Raw genomic sequence first — 22,059 nt, 5'->3', positions numbered from 1 at the left:
TGAGGAATAACAATTGAATGTCACCATTGCAAGGTGTTAAAATGGGATGGTATATAGAAAAAATACAATTAATGCAAACTAGCATCTATGGTTAACAGAAACATTTTAGTGTTCCTTCATTAACTGTAAAAAAGGCAATGTACCAAAGCTAACTGTCAACAAGAGGGGGATTTAAGAGTATGGGATTCTTGTTGTTATTGTTGTTTCTTTTTTTTTTCCTTTATCCTCTTCTCTCTTTGCATAAGAAATGGAAATGTTCTCATATAGACTGTGGTGGTGATTGCATAACTATGTGATTATACAGGGAATTATTGATTGCACACTTAGGATGAACTGTATGAAGTGAATAAAACTTTCAAAAATAAACAGAAGGATACAAGTGCTGGAGAAGATGTGAAGAGAGGGACACATATATTCACTGTTGGTATGGAAGTAGAAAGGTACAGCCCCCGTGAAGGGCAGTGTGGTGGTTCCACAGGAGGCTAAGTATAGGGTTGCCATATGATCCTGCAACTCTGTTATTAGACAAAGACTTGGAAGGACTGAAAGCAGGGACATGAATAGGCATTTGCACACTGGTGTTTATGGCAGCATTATTCACGATTGCCAATGGATGGAGGTGGCCTAAGAGTACATTGACTGAAGAACAGAAGGGTGAACCATAGTGTATACGTATGACAGAATATTGAGCAGCTGCAGGAAAGAATGAGGTCATGTGGCATGCAACTAGGTGAATGAACCTTGAGGACATTACGTTGAGTGAAATAAGCCAGAAATGAAAGGACAAATATTGTACGTTCTCACTAATATAAACTAACTATAATGAGCAAATACTGAGAATTGAATTCAAGAGTATAGTTTATCAGGGGATAGAATGTGGGCAGAGATTGTGCAATTGATGATTTAGGAGTACAGAATATTTTAATAAGGCTCATTTTAAAGGTTCCTAGATTGTAAGGTCTTACGTAGTCATACCTACTCCTAAGTTTTAACTGCTACTTCTGAATTCTGAGATGCTGTGCTCTTCATGTATAAACTGGTAGTTTCGTGGAACATTGAGTACCTATGTGACACCTGAGACTCAGAGTTAGAGTTCTGCAGCTCTGAAAGTCAGCATTACTCCACCCAGCAACTGTTAAGAAGGTGAATAAGAGATTAGACTTCAATTAGAGATATAAATGAAATGGACCTGGTTAGGACTAAGGTAAATCAGAATATAGAGTAAAGGATGATACTGTCTGTGTTTTAAAACTTCAACTTATGTGTGAGACCAAAGGAAGAGATGTTTATTTAGTACAAAATTTTAATTTTCTGTAGCAAACTCTCTAATTTAACCTGTCTGGTCAAGTTATTTAAGCAAACTAAATACATGGAACCTAGAATAGGGAATGAGATCCTATTATTCTGTTCAGGTTAATGTAATACTGGATACACTCCAGAATATTTTGGGTGGAAAATAATAAAGTATTCACAAAGTCCCCTTGAGGGACTGGGGGAAAATATGGAACTATCAAACTTCCCCACCTTGGGAAGTCCTGGTATTCTCCCAAGCACTAGGGGCTCACAATTTAATAAGCCAAGCCCTTAATCTCAGCCTGGCCTTATGAAACTTATTTCTGCAATGGTGAAGGTAGGCCTGCATGTAATTATGCCTAAGATTAACCCCCAGAGAGTCTCTTTTGTTGTGTAGATGTGGCCTCTTTCTTTAAGCCAATTCTGCACATAAACTCACTACCCTCCCCCTACATGGGACATGACTCCCAGGAGTGTTAATCTCCCTGGCAATGTGGGACATGACTCCCAGGTACAAGCCTGGTCCTGGCATCATGGGATTGAGAACGCCCTCTAGACCAAAAGGGGTAAAGGAAATGGAACAAAATAAAATTCCAGTGACTAACCGATTTCAAATAGAGTCGAGAGGTCATTCTGGAGGTCACTCTTATGCAAGATTTAGCCAGATTTTGCAAACTACCACGGTATTCTTGAAAACCCTAGGGAGTACCCTAGGCTCTATTTAAGTCTCTGTAAAAGTTTTTTTTAGTAAGTTTATTTTTTCAGAAACTTAAGGCCTCCAGATTGATCTTATGCCACAGATGCCCTGAAATCCAAAGGTACCAGTCTCTCCAAGAATATCAACCAGTTTCATTCCTCTACCCCATAAGGTCAACACCCCTTTCCAGCACAAAGAAGTTAAAATGATCATCATCCAGATATCCCTGCAGAGTGATAGAAGATCAAATGAGAGGGAGGAGGTGTAACTGAGAAAGTAGGATTTAACAAAATGCTGTGACTACCAACTCATTATATAGATTATTTTTAGTGTCTAGCATTTTAGAATAGCCAGAAGTTCCAGTATACTGATCTTTGATAATGAGTGTATAACTGTATAGCAAAAAAAAAAAAAGTCAGTTGCCCATGTTTGCTGGATCTCCTTCTAGATGTTTTGTTCTGTTCCACTGATCTATGTATCTATCTCTGACAATACCACTGACAGTAGTTAACCTACCTCCATTGTAAGTCTTAAAATTGGTTAGAGCGTGATACCAGTGGTCAGTAATAGGAAGGGGTAAGGGGTGTAGCATGTATGGCAACTTTTTTTTTTTTCATTTCTTTTTCTGGAGTAATGAAAATGTTCTAAACATGATCATGGTGATGAATACACAAATATGTGATAATACTGTGATCCACTGATTGTATACTTGTATACTTTGGATGGATTTTATGGTGTGTGAATATATCTCAATAAAATTACATTTAAAAAAACCTAGAGAGGTTGAACCTAAAATGAGGGGAAATACTAACTATAGGATATCATAAAGAACTCTTTTTCTTTTGCTTTCCATGACTTTTTCATTTAAAATGCCTTTCCCTGTTATAGGAATGATAAGAAGGTATGAAATTAAGTGGAAAAGGAAAATAATTTACTTAAATTTAATTTTAGCAACCTCATGAGGTAGCTGTGGCAAAGCATAATTCCAATGCTTGTGATCCTAGTTTTTAGGCCAAATAGCAGTATTCCTCACATAATAACATCAAAAATCTAAATGACCCAAAAAGGGAATTTGCTAGTAAATTATATTAAATTGGCTTAAATATGTTAACTGGACATGATATAAACATTAAAATTATATTGAAATAATGTTTCATGAATGTGAAAAAAATTATACAGTAGTTTATTAAAAAGCATGTAAAATATGTATGTCATATATAAATATATATATATTCAAAAAAACAGGAAATGTACATATAATGTATCTCCATGTCAAAAAAATTATAGGTGCCTTTCCTGTATTATCTGTCCATCTATACTTTCCTGTTATTATTTTTATATTTAAATTATTGAAAGATCCAAATATTTCTTTTTGTGAAGAAAATCTAGGACATTATGCTTATAAAGAGATTGTGCGCAAAATATTGGTGACAATGTACAAACCAGGTTTTGTAAACTTGCTGCCCACAAGTCTTTGCCATAATTGATTGTGTAAACAAAAATTTCCATACCCAAATAAATATTCTTATGAATGATTCTTCCCATTTTTAAAATACAGAACTTCAAGCAGAAAACACAAGTGATTATAAAATATAAAACAATCTTACAAAAGATACTATCTAATAACAAGAATCTCCAACTGAGTAATGAATGCAATAGCTAGGTTGCTTAAAATGAAAATAGATTTCCATTCAAATCTATTTACCAAGATTTGGGGTGGATTCCAAATTAACTGCAGCTCTTTATAATCCAGTAGATTATAGTCTAATAGAATCATTCTGTAAAAAGACATACATTATTGCTAGAATTCTATTCTAATTTGGAAATCTCTATATAAGCATTGGTTCCCCTATGTCAATGTAAAGGCAATTTACATTTCTTTATGTCCTGCTAACTGAGGCACATATTTTTTAACCGGGCAAAGGAAGTTTCTTTTTCAGTTAACCCTTGAATTTAAATACAAAAACATATAATGAAATATATCAATTATGCATACCAAGGCTTTATCCATAATGATTTGTATTTTGAGTTTTCTTTTCAACAGCTCCATATCTGAATTTTTCTGAGAAACATAGGACATTAATTAAATAAAGCATTTTCAAACTTTTTTTGTAATTATCATGTGCATGATACACACATACGTATATATACACAGATAGAGAGGTACATAGATAGAGTACATACAGATATATAAAGATACACACATTCAGATACATACGACATAGAGGAAAAGACAGGAGAGAGAGAGAGAGAAAGAAGGAGGGGGGGAGGAGGAGGAAGAGGTGGAGGAGGTGGTGGAGGTCCACTGAGTAAATAAGCAGGTGGGATTCCAAAAGAAAGTTTTAGGAACAAATCAAAAGCTTTTGCTTTAATCTATATTCTTGATAATTAGAGTCTTCAAAAAGTTACTGAAATGAGGACAGAATCTTATGTTTCCTTCCTCTCAAAACCTGTGTGCCTTCTGGGGTCCCTCTTTCAAGCTCCCATCAACTTTCTCTTCAAACATTATGCCTAGTTTCTTGTTTTCATACTTTTAATCTTTAAATCAGCTTCATTGAGTTTTAGTTTACTATCACTAAAATACACCCATTTTAAGGATATAGTTATGAGTTATGACTAATGTATACAACCATGCAATAATTTCCACAATTATGATGAATGTTTCCATCACCCTTTTCCAAGTCAGAATCCCACATGGCTCAAGGCAAACAATGATCTGCTTTTTCTCTCACTGTTGGCTAGAATAGTCCCTTCTAGAATGTCAATAAATGGAACACAGGGTGTATACTCCTTTACATCTGGTTTCTTTCATCTCAGCATTCATGCGTGTTGTTGTGATTAAGTTAGTTTTTATTGCTAAGTAGTGTGCCATTTGAGAGATACGTTGCAATTTATACATTCAACTGTTAGTAGTCATTTGGATTATTTACACCATTTAGTTATTATAACCAAAGCAGATACGACTATTTCAGTACAGGTATTTGTTCGGTTTCCTTGGGAGATACCTATAAGTGGAATAGATGAGCCATATGGCAATTATACAGAGAAGGATGAAATGCCAAATTGCTTTTTCAAGTGGTTTGAACAATTTACATTCTCACCAACAATTCATAAGAGTTCCAGTTGCTCCACATCCTCACCTACATTTGATATTGTGATTCTTTTTCATTTTATCCATTCTAATTGGTTTGTATGGATATCTCATTGAAGTTTTAATTTCCCTGGTGATGAATGACATTGAAAATCTTTTTATGTTACTATTATTCATTTGGTTGGTTTCTTCCAAATTTCCTACTAGAAATTTTATGTTTTCCCTTGACATTTAAATCTGTTTTGATTTAATTTAATTTAACCTAATTTAATTTAATTTCTTTACATAGTGCTGCTTAAGGATCAAGAGTAATTTTGTCCATAGAAATATTCAGTTATTCAGCATCATTAATTGAAAAGGTCATTCTTTAGTCTTTAAATTTATTCACATCTTTGCAGAAAATCAATCAACCAACAACATGTGGGCCTATTTCTGATCTCTCTATTCTGTTCCACAGTTCTATAGTCCACCGTTATGTCAACCACCACATCCTGACTACTTTAGCTCCATAGCAGAAGTTAGGCTGGCTGTCTGTTTCAGTGAATAATATTTTTTTGGAACACAGCCACACCCATTTGTTTAGATATTGTCTATGGTGCATTCACACTACAAGGGCAAAATTAAATAGATGCAACAAAGACTCTATTTCCCAAGAGACTAAAATATTTACCATATGGCCCTTTAAGAGAAAATAATGTAAGTGCTTGTGATGATTAATTTCATGGATCAGCTTGGCTAGGTTATGTCTTCTAGTTGTTTGGTCAAGCAAGCACTATCCTGATGGTTACTGTGGGGGTGTTTCATGGATGGATCTAAATCATTAGTCAGTTGATTGCACCTACAGCTGATTACATCTACAATCAACAAAGAAGACTGCCTTCAGCAATGAGAGGAGTCTCCTTATGTAATCAGTTGGAGGCCTTAAAAGGAGAACTGAAGACTTCGGCAAGAAATTTCAGAAAGAAGAATTTCTATCTCTTCGTCAGTCAGCCAGCTTCTCCTTCCTGGGGAATTCATCAAAACCTTCACTGGAGTTCACAACTTGTTGCTTCTCTTGGGGAATTCAACGTCACCTTCATCAAGTTTCCAATTTGCAATCTGCCTTTTGAAATTTGGAGTCGCAAATCCTCACCTTCATATGAGCCATTCTTATTATAAACCACTTTATATTTCCCTCTCTCTCTCTCTCTCTCTCTCTCTCTCCCTTCCCTTCTTCCTTCCATTTATCTCCTGACAGTTCTGTTTCTCTGTAAAACCCTAATACAGTCCACCATTAGTTCTTTCTTTTTAAAACAGACTAGTGTAGGATATTTGCATCTCCTTATAAATTTGAGAAACAATTTCTACAAAAATGTTTTCTGGAATTTTAATTGGCATTACATTGACTATATAGATAAGTTTGGTAAAAAACATACATTTTTAAAATGTCAATTCCAGTATATTTACCTTTGTATTACTTTTTCCTTTCAAGTCAGTATGACTTCTTTTATTATTATTCTCGTTCCTATTGCACTATCTAAATGTATCAAGGATCAAAATCCCTGCCTTGTTCCCAATCTTGGGGTTAAAATATTGTATCGTTTTCATTACTGTGGTACCTGTAGGCTTTTCATAGACGATCATAGATCACAGATGTTCATTAATCATAGATGTTAAAGATTCATTCTATTCCTGGTTCTGATTATGAATGGATGTTGAATTTTGCAAACACTATTTCTGTATCTATTGATATGATCCTTATGGTTTCCTACAGAAATATTTTAAATTGTTTGATTAAATTCCTGTTTTGCTGTCCTGATTTAAGCAATATTCAAAGTCCCATAGGTGTTATGTTCTTAGAATTCTTGAAAAAGAAAGAATATTTTTCTCTTGCATTCATGTTATAATAGCAACTTCACCCAAAAATTGTTGGGATATTGCATATCCCCTATAGATGCTATAGATATTAAATCACTGTCATATGGCACTGGCCTTTTAGCAAAGGCCAAAACCAGCCTGATTCCTTTCACTTTTGTGAGTGGCTTTCTTTGTAGCCAAGATGTCCAAAGGATTACCCATTATTTATTTATAAAGCTCCATATATAAACCACATTATTTCTTGTTATTGCCAGTGTTTTTTTTTCCTAATGTATTTTATTTATTTAATATTTTATTTTTAGAGCAGTTGTATTTTACAGAAAAACTGTGCAAAATATACAGAGTTCCCTTATAGCTCCTTTCCCACCATCCTCCAACATACAGTTTCCCTATTATTATCTGGCATTAGTGTGTACATGTTAAAACTGCTGACCCAGTACCGACAGATTATCATTAACAATAGTCAGCAGTTTACACTAGGGTTCATTTTTTGTTATATAGTTCTATGGATTTTGACAAATGCATAATGTCATGTATCCACAAAAACAGTATTATTCAGAATATTTTTTTTCTGTCCGAAAGATGCCCTGTGCTATACCTTTTCATTCCTCACTCCCTAAACCTGAACCCTGGCAATCACGGATCTGCTCTTCTTTTTCTGAAAACAGCTTACATTATTGGAGTTAGATTTTTCTTCTGTTCTAACATATGCATTCAATGCTATAAATTTCTCTCTAAGCACTTTTTTTTGCTGAATACTACTAATTTTGAAAGTTGTATTTTCATTTTAATTTAGTTCAAAATATTTTTTATATTTCTCCCTAGACTTCTCTTTGGCCTATGTGTTTACAAGTGTGTTGTTTAATCTCCAATTATTTAGAGATTTCCCATCTGTCTTTTGCTTTCTGTTTTAGAGTTTAATTTCACTGTAGTTTGAAAGCATACTATGTATGCTTCTCTTCTTTTATATTTCTTAAAATGTGTTTTATGGTCCAAGATGCGGTCTGTCTTGGTGAATGCTACATGTGAAACTTAGAAGAATGTGCATTGAGTTGTTGGATACAGTGTTCTGTAATTGTCAATTAGATCCAATTTATTGATGATGCTGCTCAGTTTAACTATCTCCTTACTGATTACTGACTTTCTTCCTGCTGGTTGTCAATTACTAAGAGAAGATGTGGCAGTCTCCAACAAAAATACTATATTTGTCTATTTCTCCTTGAAATCCTATTGGCTGTGCCTCACAAAATTTGATGCTCCAGTGGTAAGTGCATACACATTAAAGATTATTATGCTTTCTTGAAGATTTTATCCCTTTATCATTAAGTAATACTCTTCTTTATTTCTGATAATTTTCCTTACTCGGAAATCTGCTCTTTCTGAAACTAATATAGCTACTCCAGCTTTCTTTTGATTAGTGTTAGTGTAGTATATCTTTCTCCACCCCTTTAATTTATCTGTACTTTTATATTTAAAGTGGGTTTCTTATAGACAACCTATTATTTACTTCAAAACCTACTGCTATTTAACCTAATATTGATTCTTATGAATAATACAGTTTGAGGACAACCTCTTATACAATCTTTTAATGTGATTTAAACTTCACTGTTTTGCAGCTATTCTATGTGAATTTGGTTGTGATTGTGTTTGTCCACTGTCGTCACTGGGGATAGGATGGGGTCTTTTTTTTTCTGTTTGTTTGTTTGTATTTGGGGAAGGACTTTTCACATTATGCAGGAAAGAAATAGTTCTAATTAAAAATCCCAGTTATGAAGTGCCAGCTGGGTACTGAATTATAGACTGGTAATAATTTTGCCTGATAAAGTAATTGTAGCATAGCACTTCAACTTCAAATATTACTGTTGGGAAATTTCATACGTATTACACCTTTCTCATGTGTAAGTGTTATGGATTGGATAGTGTCCCCCAAAAAGTTATGTGGAAGCCCTAATCCCCTTACCTCAGAATGTGACCTTATTTGGAAATAGGGTCATTGCAGATGAGATTAGGCAAGTTAAAATGAGGACATACTGGAATAAGATGGGGCCTTAATCCAATATGACGAGTGTCCTTTTAAGAAGGAGACAGGAGACAGGCAGACACATGGGAGGAGAAGATGGCCATGGTACAACAGATGCAGAGACTGAGTTATGCCACTGCCAAAAACTAGGAAAGAGGCATGAAACAGATTCTTTCCTACAGAAGTCAGAGGGAGCACAACTCTACCAATACCTAGAATTCAGACTTCTAAGCTCTGAATCTGTGATACAGTACACATTTTGTCTCAAGCCACCCAGTTGTAGTATTTTGTTATGGCAGCTTAGGAAACTAAGATAATGAGAAATTATATTTTTACTATCAGTCTGGAAAGTCATCTTAAATAAATCTCAAAAATTTTCTTGGATTTTTTTTGTTAATTTATTCAACTTCAATTTTCTCCATTATTCTTATTGGGACTCCTATTGTATCACCTATATTGTTGCTTTAATTTCGTTTTCTTATCTCTCAAATGTGAGTTGTCTGTATCTCTTCTAATCTTCCTATTTTGCTGATTGATTGGAGGGACATGACTTCAAATGGGGTGTTATCTGTCTTTCCAATACATGCCCATCCTTTCAAACCATATCCTCCTATCACAGAAGAGTATTCACAGAGTCCTTTAATTTTTTTTCTGTTTACTATATGACGTTCTATTTCAGTTGCAAGAATCACCTTCAGCCATATCCAATGTTGCATTGCATCAGGTAGATAGTTTCCAGACCTGGCATGAAGTTTGGGGTCATTTTTTAGACTTATGATCATTTTTGTAAGTTTCTGAAAGGTCAGTTTGTTTATTTTTATCCTGAACTCATACCAACATCCTTGGGAAGATATATAATAGCAAAGTACAGCAAAAGTGAGATGGAGTTTATTGTATATTAAATCAAAGTTTCATTCATTATTATTTTGTACTGCTTTTCATTAATGTGAGATCCAGTTTTGATGAGAATTTATGGATCTATACATGTTTATTTATCCAACTGATGATCACATTAAAGTTGTACAAACAGTCAAAAGTGGCCTACCCTTAGATGCAATTAGTTATAAGAAATGTGTGACTATTCAAAAATTTTAGTACATTCTTTAAGCTCATGTACTGATTAAAGGAAAATACATGCATTTTTCAAAATATGACATAATAAAATGTATATATTTTATGCTTACACACAAATATACACAAAGACACATACAGTTAGACATACATACAGACAGATAGATGCATATAAATTTAAAAAGTATAAAAGAATATACAGTACATCAACATGATAGCAGGGCATACTACAACAGCATTAACCTCTAGAAAATGGGGTTATGGTCCATTCCTGTTTTACTTTTTCCTTATATATCCACATCTTTCATAATTTTAATATATTTGTTAACAATATAAGTTACTTTGCAATATTAATAAATGAAGCATAATTTAATGATAAGTAAAAATATGCATTTTATTCTCAATAGAGAAAAATAAATTTCAAAGTAGCATATGTAGTTAGCTCATTTTTGGTAAAAATAAATAAAATAAATAAATAAAAATAAAAATCTCTACTTCATAAATCTACATTTATATGTAGGCATAGGAAAAGGATTGAAAGAAATACTCCAAAATTCTAAGAGCACTATCTTTAGATAATGGATTTGGGGACAATTTCAAATGTATTGTCTTACCTTCTTCATATTTTTAAATTTTCTATTGAAATAATACTTTTACAAAGAAAATTTATTGGCAAGTGAAAATGCTTATAAAGTAATAATTTAAAAATTCATGAATCATTATATTAGTTGACCACAAATTCAGTAACAATGCAATTATGAATGTGTGTGTGTGTGTGTATAATACAACCTATTCATGCAATTAGGGACATATGTTACAGGAATGCTGATGACTTTTAAATTATATTCTATAGCTACTTCATTTTCTAAATATTCTATGAATAAACATAAAAATATTTTAAAATAAATACCTTATAACAGGTTTTAATATAATAAACATCATTTAAATCTGTCAAATTTAAAAATTTTGAAACTTTAATGTGAATAAGTGTATTAAAAATAATGCAAAATAAAGATGTCATAAAAGGGTGTTACTCACGTTTGATTTCACAAGAATTCTGTAGGATTGATCATCAAATTGGGATACAGAGTAATTTTCTTGTACAGGGGGAAAATCAATTTCATTATTCTTTATTTGATAAAGCATATGCTCATTTGTAATAGCAGATTCCAAAGGTTCAATGCCATAACTGACATTCTCCAACTGCAATATTCCCCTGAAATTCAAATACAGAAAAAGAAAAGCAAAGGCAATTAGTATAGACTTCCCACTGTGGAACAAAAATCAATATTAAATAAAAATATTTTATAAAATATGCTAGAGGTCTTTGAAGTTTAAACCCATGTTTTATGCCTCCTTGTGTCTTTTATAGCATATGGTAGTTGTGGTTCTAGTGTGTTGAAGAACTGTGAGCACTCTTAATCCTAGTATGAGGTTTTTCTGGGAAAATCTGATGACTACAAGCCTGGGGTAGAGACTAAGAGAATAGAACAGTTCATAAGAGGAAAAGGACTGGATAAATAAAGTATCTTAAAAAAAAACACAATCAAAGTCTATATTTTCTTTGCATTGGCTCTATCTTTTAAGAAGTTTCTGAAAACTAAAGGTCACACAAGATCTTCAATCATGTACATCTTTGGAATAAGCCATTACCTGAGTCCAGAACAGGTGCTAACCGTTACAACTGATTTTGTAATCTCTGCAACATATCCTTGATAAAAGCAATGCTCCTAGAAAATAAGTGAAGATACATTTATAAATGCTTTATAAATAAAGTATTTGTATTTATCTTTAGGTCCCAGATTATTATCAAACATTCAAATTTAGCCATTACCTTAACATGATTCAGCAGTTATTCCATTTCCTTGTCATCTATCTTGAATCTCTTACTCTTAACCCTCATGACTTCCACCTTCCCCAAAATAATTCTTGCCGTAATTCTAAATTTCTAACAAATTAATTTCCTAGCGTCATCTTTTCTTTCTCAGCCACATTTCCTGAATGTATAGCCTACAACTGCTGAATCAATGTCATTAATAGTATTCATTTTACTTCAGCCATGAATATTCACTTGTTTTCCCTAGGTTACCCCCAAATATCTTAACTGACATTTCTACATCTTGGTTTCTATTTAATATTTAATCATACTGATAATTTTTAGTGCGAACACTCTCCCCCATTGATTTTCATAGCACTAATCTTTCCCAGTTTCTCTTGTGTTTCAGTGAGTTTTTCTTTCCCTTCCCTTTAAAGTCAAGTGATCTTAGGGAGGACAAGTCCTCATTCCTTTGTTAATCATACACTACAAAAACGTGAGTGTCATCACATTCTCTCCTAGGAATTTGTCTACATGTTATTAACTACCAGACATACATCACCATATATGACAATTCACCTTATTTCAAAACTAGGCATATCTCCCATTCCCTCCCCACTGTAAGCAGCAGCCGGATCTGCCCCCAGAATCAGTAGATTCCAGACAGGCTGACCTATTCTATACCCAACATCTGGTGGCAGCAGCATGCCTGATCCACCCACAACAGGTGAGCTAGCTAACTCTGGGCAGAGAGATCCATAACCTGCTTCACACCAAACAGCAGCAGTCACCTCCACCTGTACAGATGCCAGCAGGCCCAGTAGCTACCAGTCTTTCACCCAGAGGTAGAAGTGAGCCAGGACCCAACCCTCCACTCAGTGTCAGACACCATTTCATTCTTGGCAGCTCTTGGCCCTGCACCCAATGGGAGAAGAGGATTATGATGAGATATTTCCCAACATCATTCCAACTCAGCAACAAAGGGTTGTCAAGATAGGTGCTTCCCTCACCCAGGGGTACCAGAAAATATAGAGTGGGAAGCCGACCACCATCCAATGGCAGGTAGCCTAATAAAACCAGGTAGCCTAGGAAAGGGCTCTGCCCCTGGAAACTGCACCAGCAGAGATGGCGTAGGAACTACAGCAGAGCCAGAAGAACGAAGCACAGCAGAATATAAATGCAAAGCCTACAAAAGCTAAATTGTCATTGGAAATATAGCCCATGCGAAACCTAAACATTAAGTTGGTGACTGCCTTCTAAAATAAGGTCAAGAATTTCCTAAAACAGTATCTAAAATTTCAAAGGTACAATTGAAAATCACTCATCCTACCAAGAATTAAGAATATCACAACTAGAATGAGAAAAGGTAACCAATGAAAATTGACATGATTTAGATATTGGAACTATCTAACCAGCATTTTGAAGCAGCCATAATAAAATTGTTTCAAAAAGCAATTAAAAATTATCTTGAAACTAATGAAAGAATAGAAAATCTCAACAAAGAAATAAAAGTTATAAAAAGTAGCCAAATGAAAATATTGTGGAAAAATAAAATAGATAAAATAAAAACCATGCTGGAAAGGCTCAATAGTAGAATGGGGATAACATAGGGTAGAATCAATGAACTAAAGAACAGACCAACAGAATTTACTCAATCTGAAAAAAAAGAATAAAAACAGACTGAAAAAAAAATACGTAGGTTCTTGGGGACCTTTGGGACAACAACAAAAGTTCTAAAATACCTATCATCTGAATCCTATAAAGAGAAGAGAAAGGATGTGGGGTTGAAACGCTGTTCAAAGAAATACTGGCTAAAAACATTGCAAAATTGACAAAACACAAACATACAGATACCAGAAACGGAGAAAGCACAAATGGGATGAAACTAAAGTAACCCTATAAGAAATATCATAATTAAAATAAAGACAACCAAAATATTGACAGTAACTAGAAAGAAATGATGCATTACTTACAGAGAAAAACCATTTGAATTTCAGCAGATTTCTTATCTGAGATCATGAACACACTATATTTTTTTAAGTGTTGAAAGACAAGTACAAACATGACTTCTATATCTGGCAAATCTATCCTTCAAAAATGAAGGAAAAAAATACTTTCTCAGACAAAGAAAAACTAAGAGGATTTGTCACTATCATACATACCCTTACAGAATGGCTAACCAAAGCTCTCCAAAAATAATGGAAATAATATCACAAGAAGTCTTGGAATATCATAAGCAAAGAAGAAAAACAGAATGGGTAAAAAAAGGGATAAATAAAACAGACTGCTTTCTCCCTCATGAGCTTCGTAATCATATTTGATGGTTAAAACAAAAATTATAACACCACCTAATGTGAAGATTAATATATGTAGAGGAAAATTTAAACAATTACATTTTTAAAGTGAGGAGAGTAAAGGACCTAAATAAAAGCAAGATTTCAATACTTCACTAGAAGCGATAAAAAGTCTATAACAGTAGGCTATGATAAATATGTGTGTAAATTGCAATACTTCAAAAACTAAGAAAACTATACAGTGCAAAAGACTAAAAAAAACACTATAAATATATCACTTTGAAATCCTAAAATCCTGATTAGTGGTTTCCAGGGGTTAGGGATTGGGGAGTGAGGTGGAGTGGTGGGAACAGTGGGTGTGGGTATAAAGGTGGCACAAATGAGCCTTGTAGTGATGGATTATTTTCTACCTTGATTGTATTGGTAGTAACACAAAGCTATACATGTGATAAAGTTGCTTAAATATATATATATTCACACATGCACAAATAACTGCATGTATAACGGTGAAATTGGAATCAGTTTTGTGGAACATATTAAGGTCAATTTCCTGATCTTGTCATTGTACTACAGTTATGCAAGATGTCAACAGTGGGAGAGGCAAGGCGGAGAGTGCCTGAGACTTCCTTGAATATTTCTTTGCAACTTTCTGAGAATCTATAATTATTTGAAAATAAAATTAAAAAAAATAAAAGTAGGCATATCCTCCTTGAAATGCTAGAAGAATCTCAAGCTTGGCACATATACAATCAAGAATAGTCTCTATTGATGGCTTCCTCTAGGCTTATAAACCAGAGGAGTCAGAGTTATCTTTGATTTCAGTTTTATTTAGTTCAACAAATATTATTTGTCAGAAACAGTGCTATGAGAAAACAAATATTAATAGCACTCACTCCATATGAGAAGCTTAAAATTTATAGATAAATGAATGTTGAGGATCCCTCTTTTATCACTCACAGAATTACCAGTGCAAATACGATCAGTTCCAGAAATTCTGTTCAAATCTGGCATCTCTTCTCCAACTCCTTTATTTCTCCATTTTTAAGTGTTTTAATTCATTAAGCTTCACTGAAGCATAATTTATATAAAATAAAATGTCTTCAAGATTTGACAAATATACACACCTACCAAATCAAATAATTGATCATTTCCATCTTCCAAGATAGTTTTCTCATGTACACTGACAGTCTGCCTTGCTGCCTCCCCAACCTCACCCTCCCATCAGTGATCTGATTTCTATCAATTGGTGAGTTTTGCCTGTACCAGAACTTCATAAAAATGGAATCACATAGTATGCTTCACTTTTTTCAGTCAATATAATGTTTGGGAGTTTCATCTTTGTTTGTACCTGAATCAGCAATTCATTTTTGTTGCAGAATAAAATCCCATTATACCAATACCAATATATGAAACTTGGTGTATCCACTCAACTATAGTATGATTCTTCCTTCTTTGAACTTCCTTTTCAAAATTGTTTTGGCTAGTCTAGGAACTTAACATTTTCATACAAATTTTAGAATCCATTTGTCAATTTCTATGAAAAAAAGTTGTTGGGATTTTTCTGGGACTTTTTTTTTAATCCATAGAATAATTTGGAAGTGTTAACATTTTTAATAATATTAAGCATTCCAGTAAATGAACATGGAATGTATTTTATTTATTTATGTCTTTAGTTTATCTCATCAATATTTTATATTTTCAATAAAAATAAAGATAATTGTACATCTCTATTGTACATTTACTTCTATTTTGTGCTCAATTCTATCCTAAATTAGTTTTTGTTAGTTATACGTCTAATTGTTTTCTGTAAGCAAATAGAAAAAAAGATTTTGTATATTGACCACGGATCCAGAAACACTGCTAAATCATTTGTGCTCTAGTTGGTTTTTAATATCCTTAGATTTTTGTATGTAGACAATCATGCCTTTCATATACTTCATTTTGCCCATTGCACAGACAAGGACCTCCCATAAAATGCTGAGTAAACCTGAGGTGAATGGATATCCTTGGCTTTTTCCTCATCTTAAGAGAAATGTATTCAACATGTTGCCATTCTGTCTGATGTTATCAGAAGGTTTTTAATAGATACCCTTTATCAAATTAAAGAATTTCCCTTATATTTCTAGTTTTATGAGAAATGTTTAAATAAATGGGCATTGAATTTTGTCAGATGAATCTTCTACATCAATTCACATGATCATATAATTTTGATCACCTTTATTCTCTAAGTGTGGTAAATTACATTGATTTCTAAATGTTGAACCAATCTTGCCTTTCTGGTATCAATTCAACTATGTGATTATATATTATTCTTTTATTATTTTGCTGGCTTCAACCTGGTGGTTTTTGGCTTAGGATTTTATGCCCATATTCATGGGAGGTATTGCTATATTCTTTTATTTTCCTGTAATTTCTTTTCAAGATTTTGACATAAGGATTATGCTGGCCTCAAAAGACAATTTGGAAAAATTTCCTTTTTTGTCTTAAAATGCTAAACAAATTGTCATGAGAATATCTAATCCTGGAACTGTTTGTGTAAAAGAGGCTACCTAGGAACTCAATTCCTCTAACAGATATAAAGTGATAAAGATTTTCTATTTTTTTCTTCTCTCAATTTTGGTAAATTGGATTTTTAAAGGAACTTTTCCATTTAATATAAAATATAAAATTTATTGCCATGAAATTTTCATAATACTCCTTAATAACATTTATTTTCTGTATAACTAAATAATGATACTTCCTTTTATCCCTAATATTGACGGAATTCTCTGATTCTAGATAAGTCTTGCTAGGTCTTATTAATTTTATTAATCCTTTTAAAGAATAAAATTTTGGCTTGTTAATTTCCTCTTTTATTTTTTTCTATTTCATTGAATTCTTCTCTTTTCTACATTATTTCTTTCATTATAGTTGAGCCATTTTCAATTTGCTACTTCTTTTCCTAGCTTTGTAGACACTGCTTTTTTCAAAGTACACACATTTTGATATGTTGTGTTTTCATCACCATTCATTACAAAATAATTCTCATTTCGCTAGTGATTTCTTCTTTATCCCATGGGTTATATAAAGTTTACTGTTGTTTAGTATCCAAAGATCTGTGGGTTTTCCAAATATCTGTTTGTTCTTAATATATAATTTAATTCCACAATGGTCATGGAACATATTATAAGTTTTGTTGAAAATTTTTTAACGGTCTCCAACATGGTGTATCTTGGTGTACATTCCATGGAAAATATGAAAAAATGGGAATATGGCAGGTGTTGCATTTACTATCCTATTAATATAAATTAGGTCAATTTGGTTGATAAGGTTGTTCAAATCCTCTACCACTTATTTTTATCTGCTTTTATCAACTACTGTGAGAAGTATATTACCTATCTTCAAGTTCCTCAAATTCAATGACTCCTTCTTTTGCTACTTCCAATCTGCTATTAAGTCCGTTAAGTGAGCCTTTCTCTTTATTTCAGGTATTAGTTTAGAATTCTTTTTTTTTATTTTTTTACATTTATGGCCAATTGATTTTTTTCTTTTTTTTAAATTTTTTTTATTGAGATTGTTCAGATACCATACAACTATCCAAAGATCCAAAGGGTACAATCAATTGCCCATGGCACCACCATACAGCTGTGCATTGATCAACACAGTTAATTTTTTTTCAATTTTCAGAACATTTTCAATACTCCAGAAAAGAAAAAAAGACAAAAAGAAAAAAGACACTCAGATCCTCCCATACACCTAACCACACCCCCCTCCATTATTGATTCATAGTTTTGGTATAGTACATTTGTTACTGTTGATGAAAGAATGTTAAAATACTACTAACTGTAGTATATAGTTTGCCATAGGTATATTTTTTTTTCCTATATGCCTCTCTATTATTAACTTCTAGTTATAGTGACATACATTTGTTCTAGTTCATGAGAGGGATTTCTAATATTTGTACTGTTAATCATGGACATTGTCCACCACAAGATTCACGGTTTTATACATTCCCATCTTTTAACCTCCAACTTTCGTTCTGGTGACATGCGTGACTCTGAGCTTACCCTTTCCACCACCTTCACACACCTTTCAGCACTGATAGTTATTCTCATAACATGCTACCATCACCCCTGTCCATTTCCAAATATTTAAGTTCACCCTAGTTGAACATTCTGCTCATAATAAGCAACTGCTCCCCATTCTTCAGCCTTATTTCTATGTCCTGATAACTTATATTTCATGTCTACGAGTTTACTTATTATAATTAGTTAATATCAGTGAGACCCTGCAATATTTGCCTTTATGTGTCTGTCTTATTTCACTCAATATAGTGCCCTCAAGGTTTCTTCATCAACCCATTTCATTTAAGATGGTTTTGTTCACACACTATACATTCCATCCTAAGTAAACAATTGTTGGTTCCCCGTATAGTCACATATTTACGTATTGAGCACCCTCTATACAGGGACATCTCCATTTCTTCCACAAAGATGGAGGAAGAGTCAAAGAAGGCAGAGAGACAAAAGAAAAAGAAAAGAGAAAGAGAGAAAAACAAACAAACTTGATAACTAGAAGGTGACAAAAGGAAAGACAACATTAACCTAAAGTAGAATAGTCAGACAACATCACCACTGCCAGAAGTCCCATACCCGTCCCCTATTCCCCATCCCCCAGATGCATTTAGCTTTGGTATATTGCCTTTGTTACATTAGACGAAGCATAATACAATGTTTCTGTTAATTCTAACCTCTAGTTTGCATTGATTGTATTTTCCCCCAATCCCATCCTATTTTTAACACCTTGCAATGTTGACATTCATTTGTTCTATGTCATGTAAAAACATATTGTATCTTTTATTACAATCGTTGAGCATCCTAGGGTTCCCTGAGTTACACAGTCCCAGTCTTTATCGTTCATCTTTTGTTCTGGTGTCCCACATGGTCCCAGCCTTCCTCTTTCAACTATATTCACAGTCATCTTTGTCCAGTGTACTTACATTGCTGTGCTACTATCTCCCAAAATTGTTTTCCAAATCTCTCACTCCTGTCTTTTCCTTTCTGTCTGCAGTGCTTCCTTAAGTGTTTCCTGTAGAGCAGGTTTCCTGCTCACAAACTCTGTCATTGTCTGTTTGTCAGAGAATATTTTAAGCTTTCCCTCATATTGAAGGATAGTTTTGCCAGGCATAGGATTCTTGATTGGTGATTTTTTTCTTTCAGTATCTTAAATATATCACCCAACTTCCTTCTTGCCTCCATGGTTTCTATTGAGAAATCTGCACATAGTCTTATCAAGCTTCCTTTGTATGTGATGGATCGCTTTTCTCTTGCTGCTTTCAGGATTCTCTCTTTATCTTTGATATGTGATAATCTGATTATTAAGTGTCTTGACATAGGCCTATTCAGATCTATTCTGTTTGGGGTATGCTGTGCTTCTTGGATCTGTAATTTTATGTCTTTCATAAGAGATGGGAAATTTTCATTGATTATTTCCTCTATTATTGCTTCTGCCCTTTTTCCCTTCTCTTCTCCTTCTGAGACACCAATGACACGTAAATTCTTGCTTTTTGTTTTGTCTTTAAGTTCCCGGAGACATTGCTCATATTTTTCCATTCTTTTCTCTATCTGTTCTTTTGTGTGTAGGCTTTCAGGTGCCTTGTTCTCCAGTTCCTGAGTATTTTCTTCTGTCTCTTGAGATCTGCTGTTGTATGCTTCCATAGTGTCTTTCACCTCTTGCATTGTGCCTTTCATTTCCATAGATTCCGTCAGTTGGTTTTTGGAACTTTCAAATTCTACCTTATGTACGTCCTGTGCTTTCATTATATGGTTCAGCTCTTTTGCCATATCTTTCCTAAACTTTTTGAATTGACTTATTATTAGTTGTTTCAATTCCTGCATCACAGTTGAAGTGCAAGTTTGTTCTACTGACTGGGCCATAACCTCATTTTTCTTAGTGTAGGTTGTAGTTTTCTGTTGTCTAGGCATGGTTTCCTTGGTTACCCCAATCAGGCCTCCGCAGACCAGAATGGGCTCAGGTCCCAGAAGGAAGAAATATTCAGTATCCGGTTTCCCTGAGGGTGTGTCTTAAAAATTGGTACACCCTGTGATGCCTCCAGTCACTGTGCTTTTCTGCCCAGCAGGCAGCGCCTGTTAGCCTGTAATTCTTCGCTGGTGTAAGGAGGTGTGGCTGTTTTTCCCCAAGTTCTGAATGAAAGGCAGGTAGTAGAGCTGGGCCCCACCCCTTTCCTCTTAGAGAAGACAGACCCCCTAAGGGGAGGTCATTAGCATTTCAATGGTCTCTCTCTGCCTGTGCTATATCCTTGTCTGGGTCACAGCACTGGGAACTGAAAATGGCTGAGGCTTTCTCCACTGAGCCAAAAAAGGAACAGAGAGTCCCCTTCAGAGCTAGTCCAAGGCGACCCTCCAGCCCTCCAAGGTCAGTCGTCACCCAAAGCCTCTGTCTGCATGTTGGGGATCCGTACCTCATAGTGAGTAGTTCACACTCACTAATTAAAACCCCAGTTGGAGCTCAGCTGAGCTATATTCACTTGCTGGGAGAGAGCTTCTCTCTGGCACCACGAGGCTTTGCAGCTCGGGCTGTGGGGGAGGCGTCTCCCGATTTGGATCCGCAGTTCTTACTTACAGATTTTATGCTGTGTTTTCGGGCATTCCTCCCAATTCAGGTTGGTGTATGATGAGTGGATGGTCACGTCTGTCCCCCCGCAGTTATTCCAGATTATCTTCTGGTTGTTTCTGGTTTTTTTTAGTTGTTCCAGGGGGACTTCTTAGCTTCCACTCCTCTCTATGCCGCCATCTTAGATCCTCCAACCTAGAATTCATTTCTTATTATTTCCCATTTTTCTGATCAGATTCCTCACCTATTTGTTCACTCATTATGATTATATTTTTCATTATCTGTGGACATATTTATAGAAGTTACTTTATAGGTTTTATCAAATCTGGGTTATTTCTCAAAGTACACACATAATGTGTGTGTGCATATATATTTTTATATATATATACACACACATATATATATAATTTTGCTCACATTTTCCTTTTTCTTTGTACCTTGTTGTTTTTGTTTGTTTGTTTGGTTGGTTGGTTGTCGATAGACTCTGCACTTGATTTTTTAAGGAATCTCAACCATGCTTATCCCTTTATTGAGAAATGTGTTTTGTATTAGAAAGCAGTTAATTTAATGGTGACTACTTGATACAAAACTGAGTTTTAGGCTTTGGGGTGAGGAAGAGTGGGTGTCAAGAGTAGCCTTTGCTCTAGGATTGGTCTTTATGGTCTCAGCTGAATGCCTGGGATATTAAAAATTTTCCTCTATTCTGCCTGAAAAGAAAGCGCAACATCTTCCAATAATGTTTGACCTCTAGTGTCTCCACTTTGTTCTCCACCCTTCAGTAGAGTCTTACCAGCACATGTACAGCCTAACTGTTGGTCAAGTATATATGACTGTTTCCCTCCCCTTCCCTCCCCCAGAAAAACAAACATCTGATAGTCCCTTCATCTCTGGTACCATGCCTTGCAAGTTCCAACTATTTCAGCATCCCTGAACTCCAAATTCTCAGAGTTCTGCTTGGTTCCACCTACCTGTACTGTGTTCAAGGCAATATCCCCAGGCAGAGAACAAAGCTTCACTTTCTGAGAATCACCTTCATATTCTTTTCTCTCAGTGAAAGACTTTCTGATTCTCCTATTGTCACATGTCTGAAAACATGTGCATCATGAATTTTTTTCTGCTCTGTACTTACATGTGGTAGGGAGGGCAATCTTGAACAGTTTACCATATTTTTAATTTCATCGTCTCTCAGTTGCAATATAACAATAGAATATAACAAATCTTGCTTCTGCTTCTTTCCAATCACCTGTTCTGGCAATATAAACAGCTTACAGACTAAAGCTAAGCTTTCAAAAATGTCTTGACTCCCAT

At 34.4% G+C, this 22,059-nt stretch overlaps 1 protein-coding gene across 1 annotated transcript in view; it reads right to left on the bottom strand.

Moving 5' to 3' along the window:
- Window positions 1–22,059, bottom strand: part of LOC119516420 (A disintegrin and metallopeptidase domain 3-like) — a 133,547-nt gene that overhangs the window by 90,223 nt on the left and 21,265 nt on the right. The window contains exons 4-6 of the mRNA XM_037812771.1: window positions 11,683–11,759; window positions 11,068–11,245; window positions 3,987–4,052 (exon numbers count right to left, since the gene is read on the bottom strand). Coding sequence (XP_037668699.1) covers window positions 3,987–4,052; window positions 11,068–11,245; window positions 11,683–11,759 — 321 coding nt within the window. The remainder of the gene's footprint in view (window positions 1–3,986; window positions 4,053–11,067; window positions 11,246–11,682; window positions 11,760–22,059) is intronic.

Source organism: Choloepus didactylus, chromosome 20, assembly GCF_015220235.1.
Source record: "Choloepus didactylus isolate mChoDid1 chromosome 20, mChoDid1.pri, whole genome shotgun sequence".
Lineage (NCBI taxonomy): Eukaryota > Metazoa > Chordata > Mammalia > Pilosa > Megalonychidae > Choloepus > Choloepus didactylus.
Note: the sequence above shows the minus strand (reverse complement) of the source record. Positions and strands in the feature narration are given on the sequence as shown.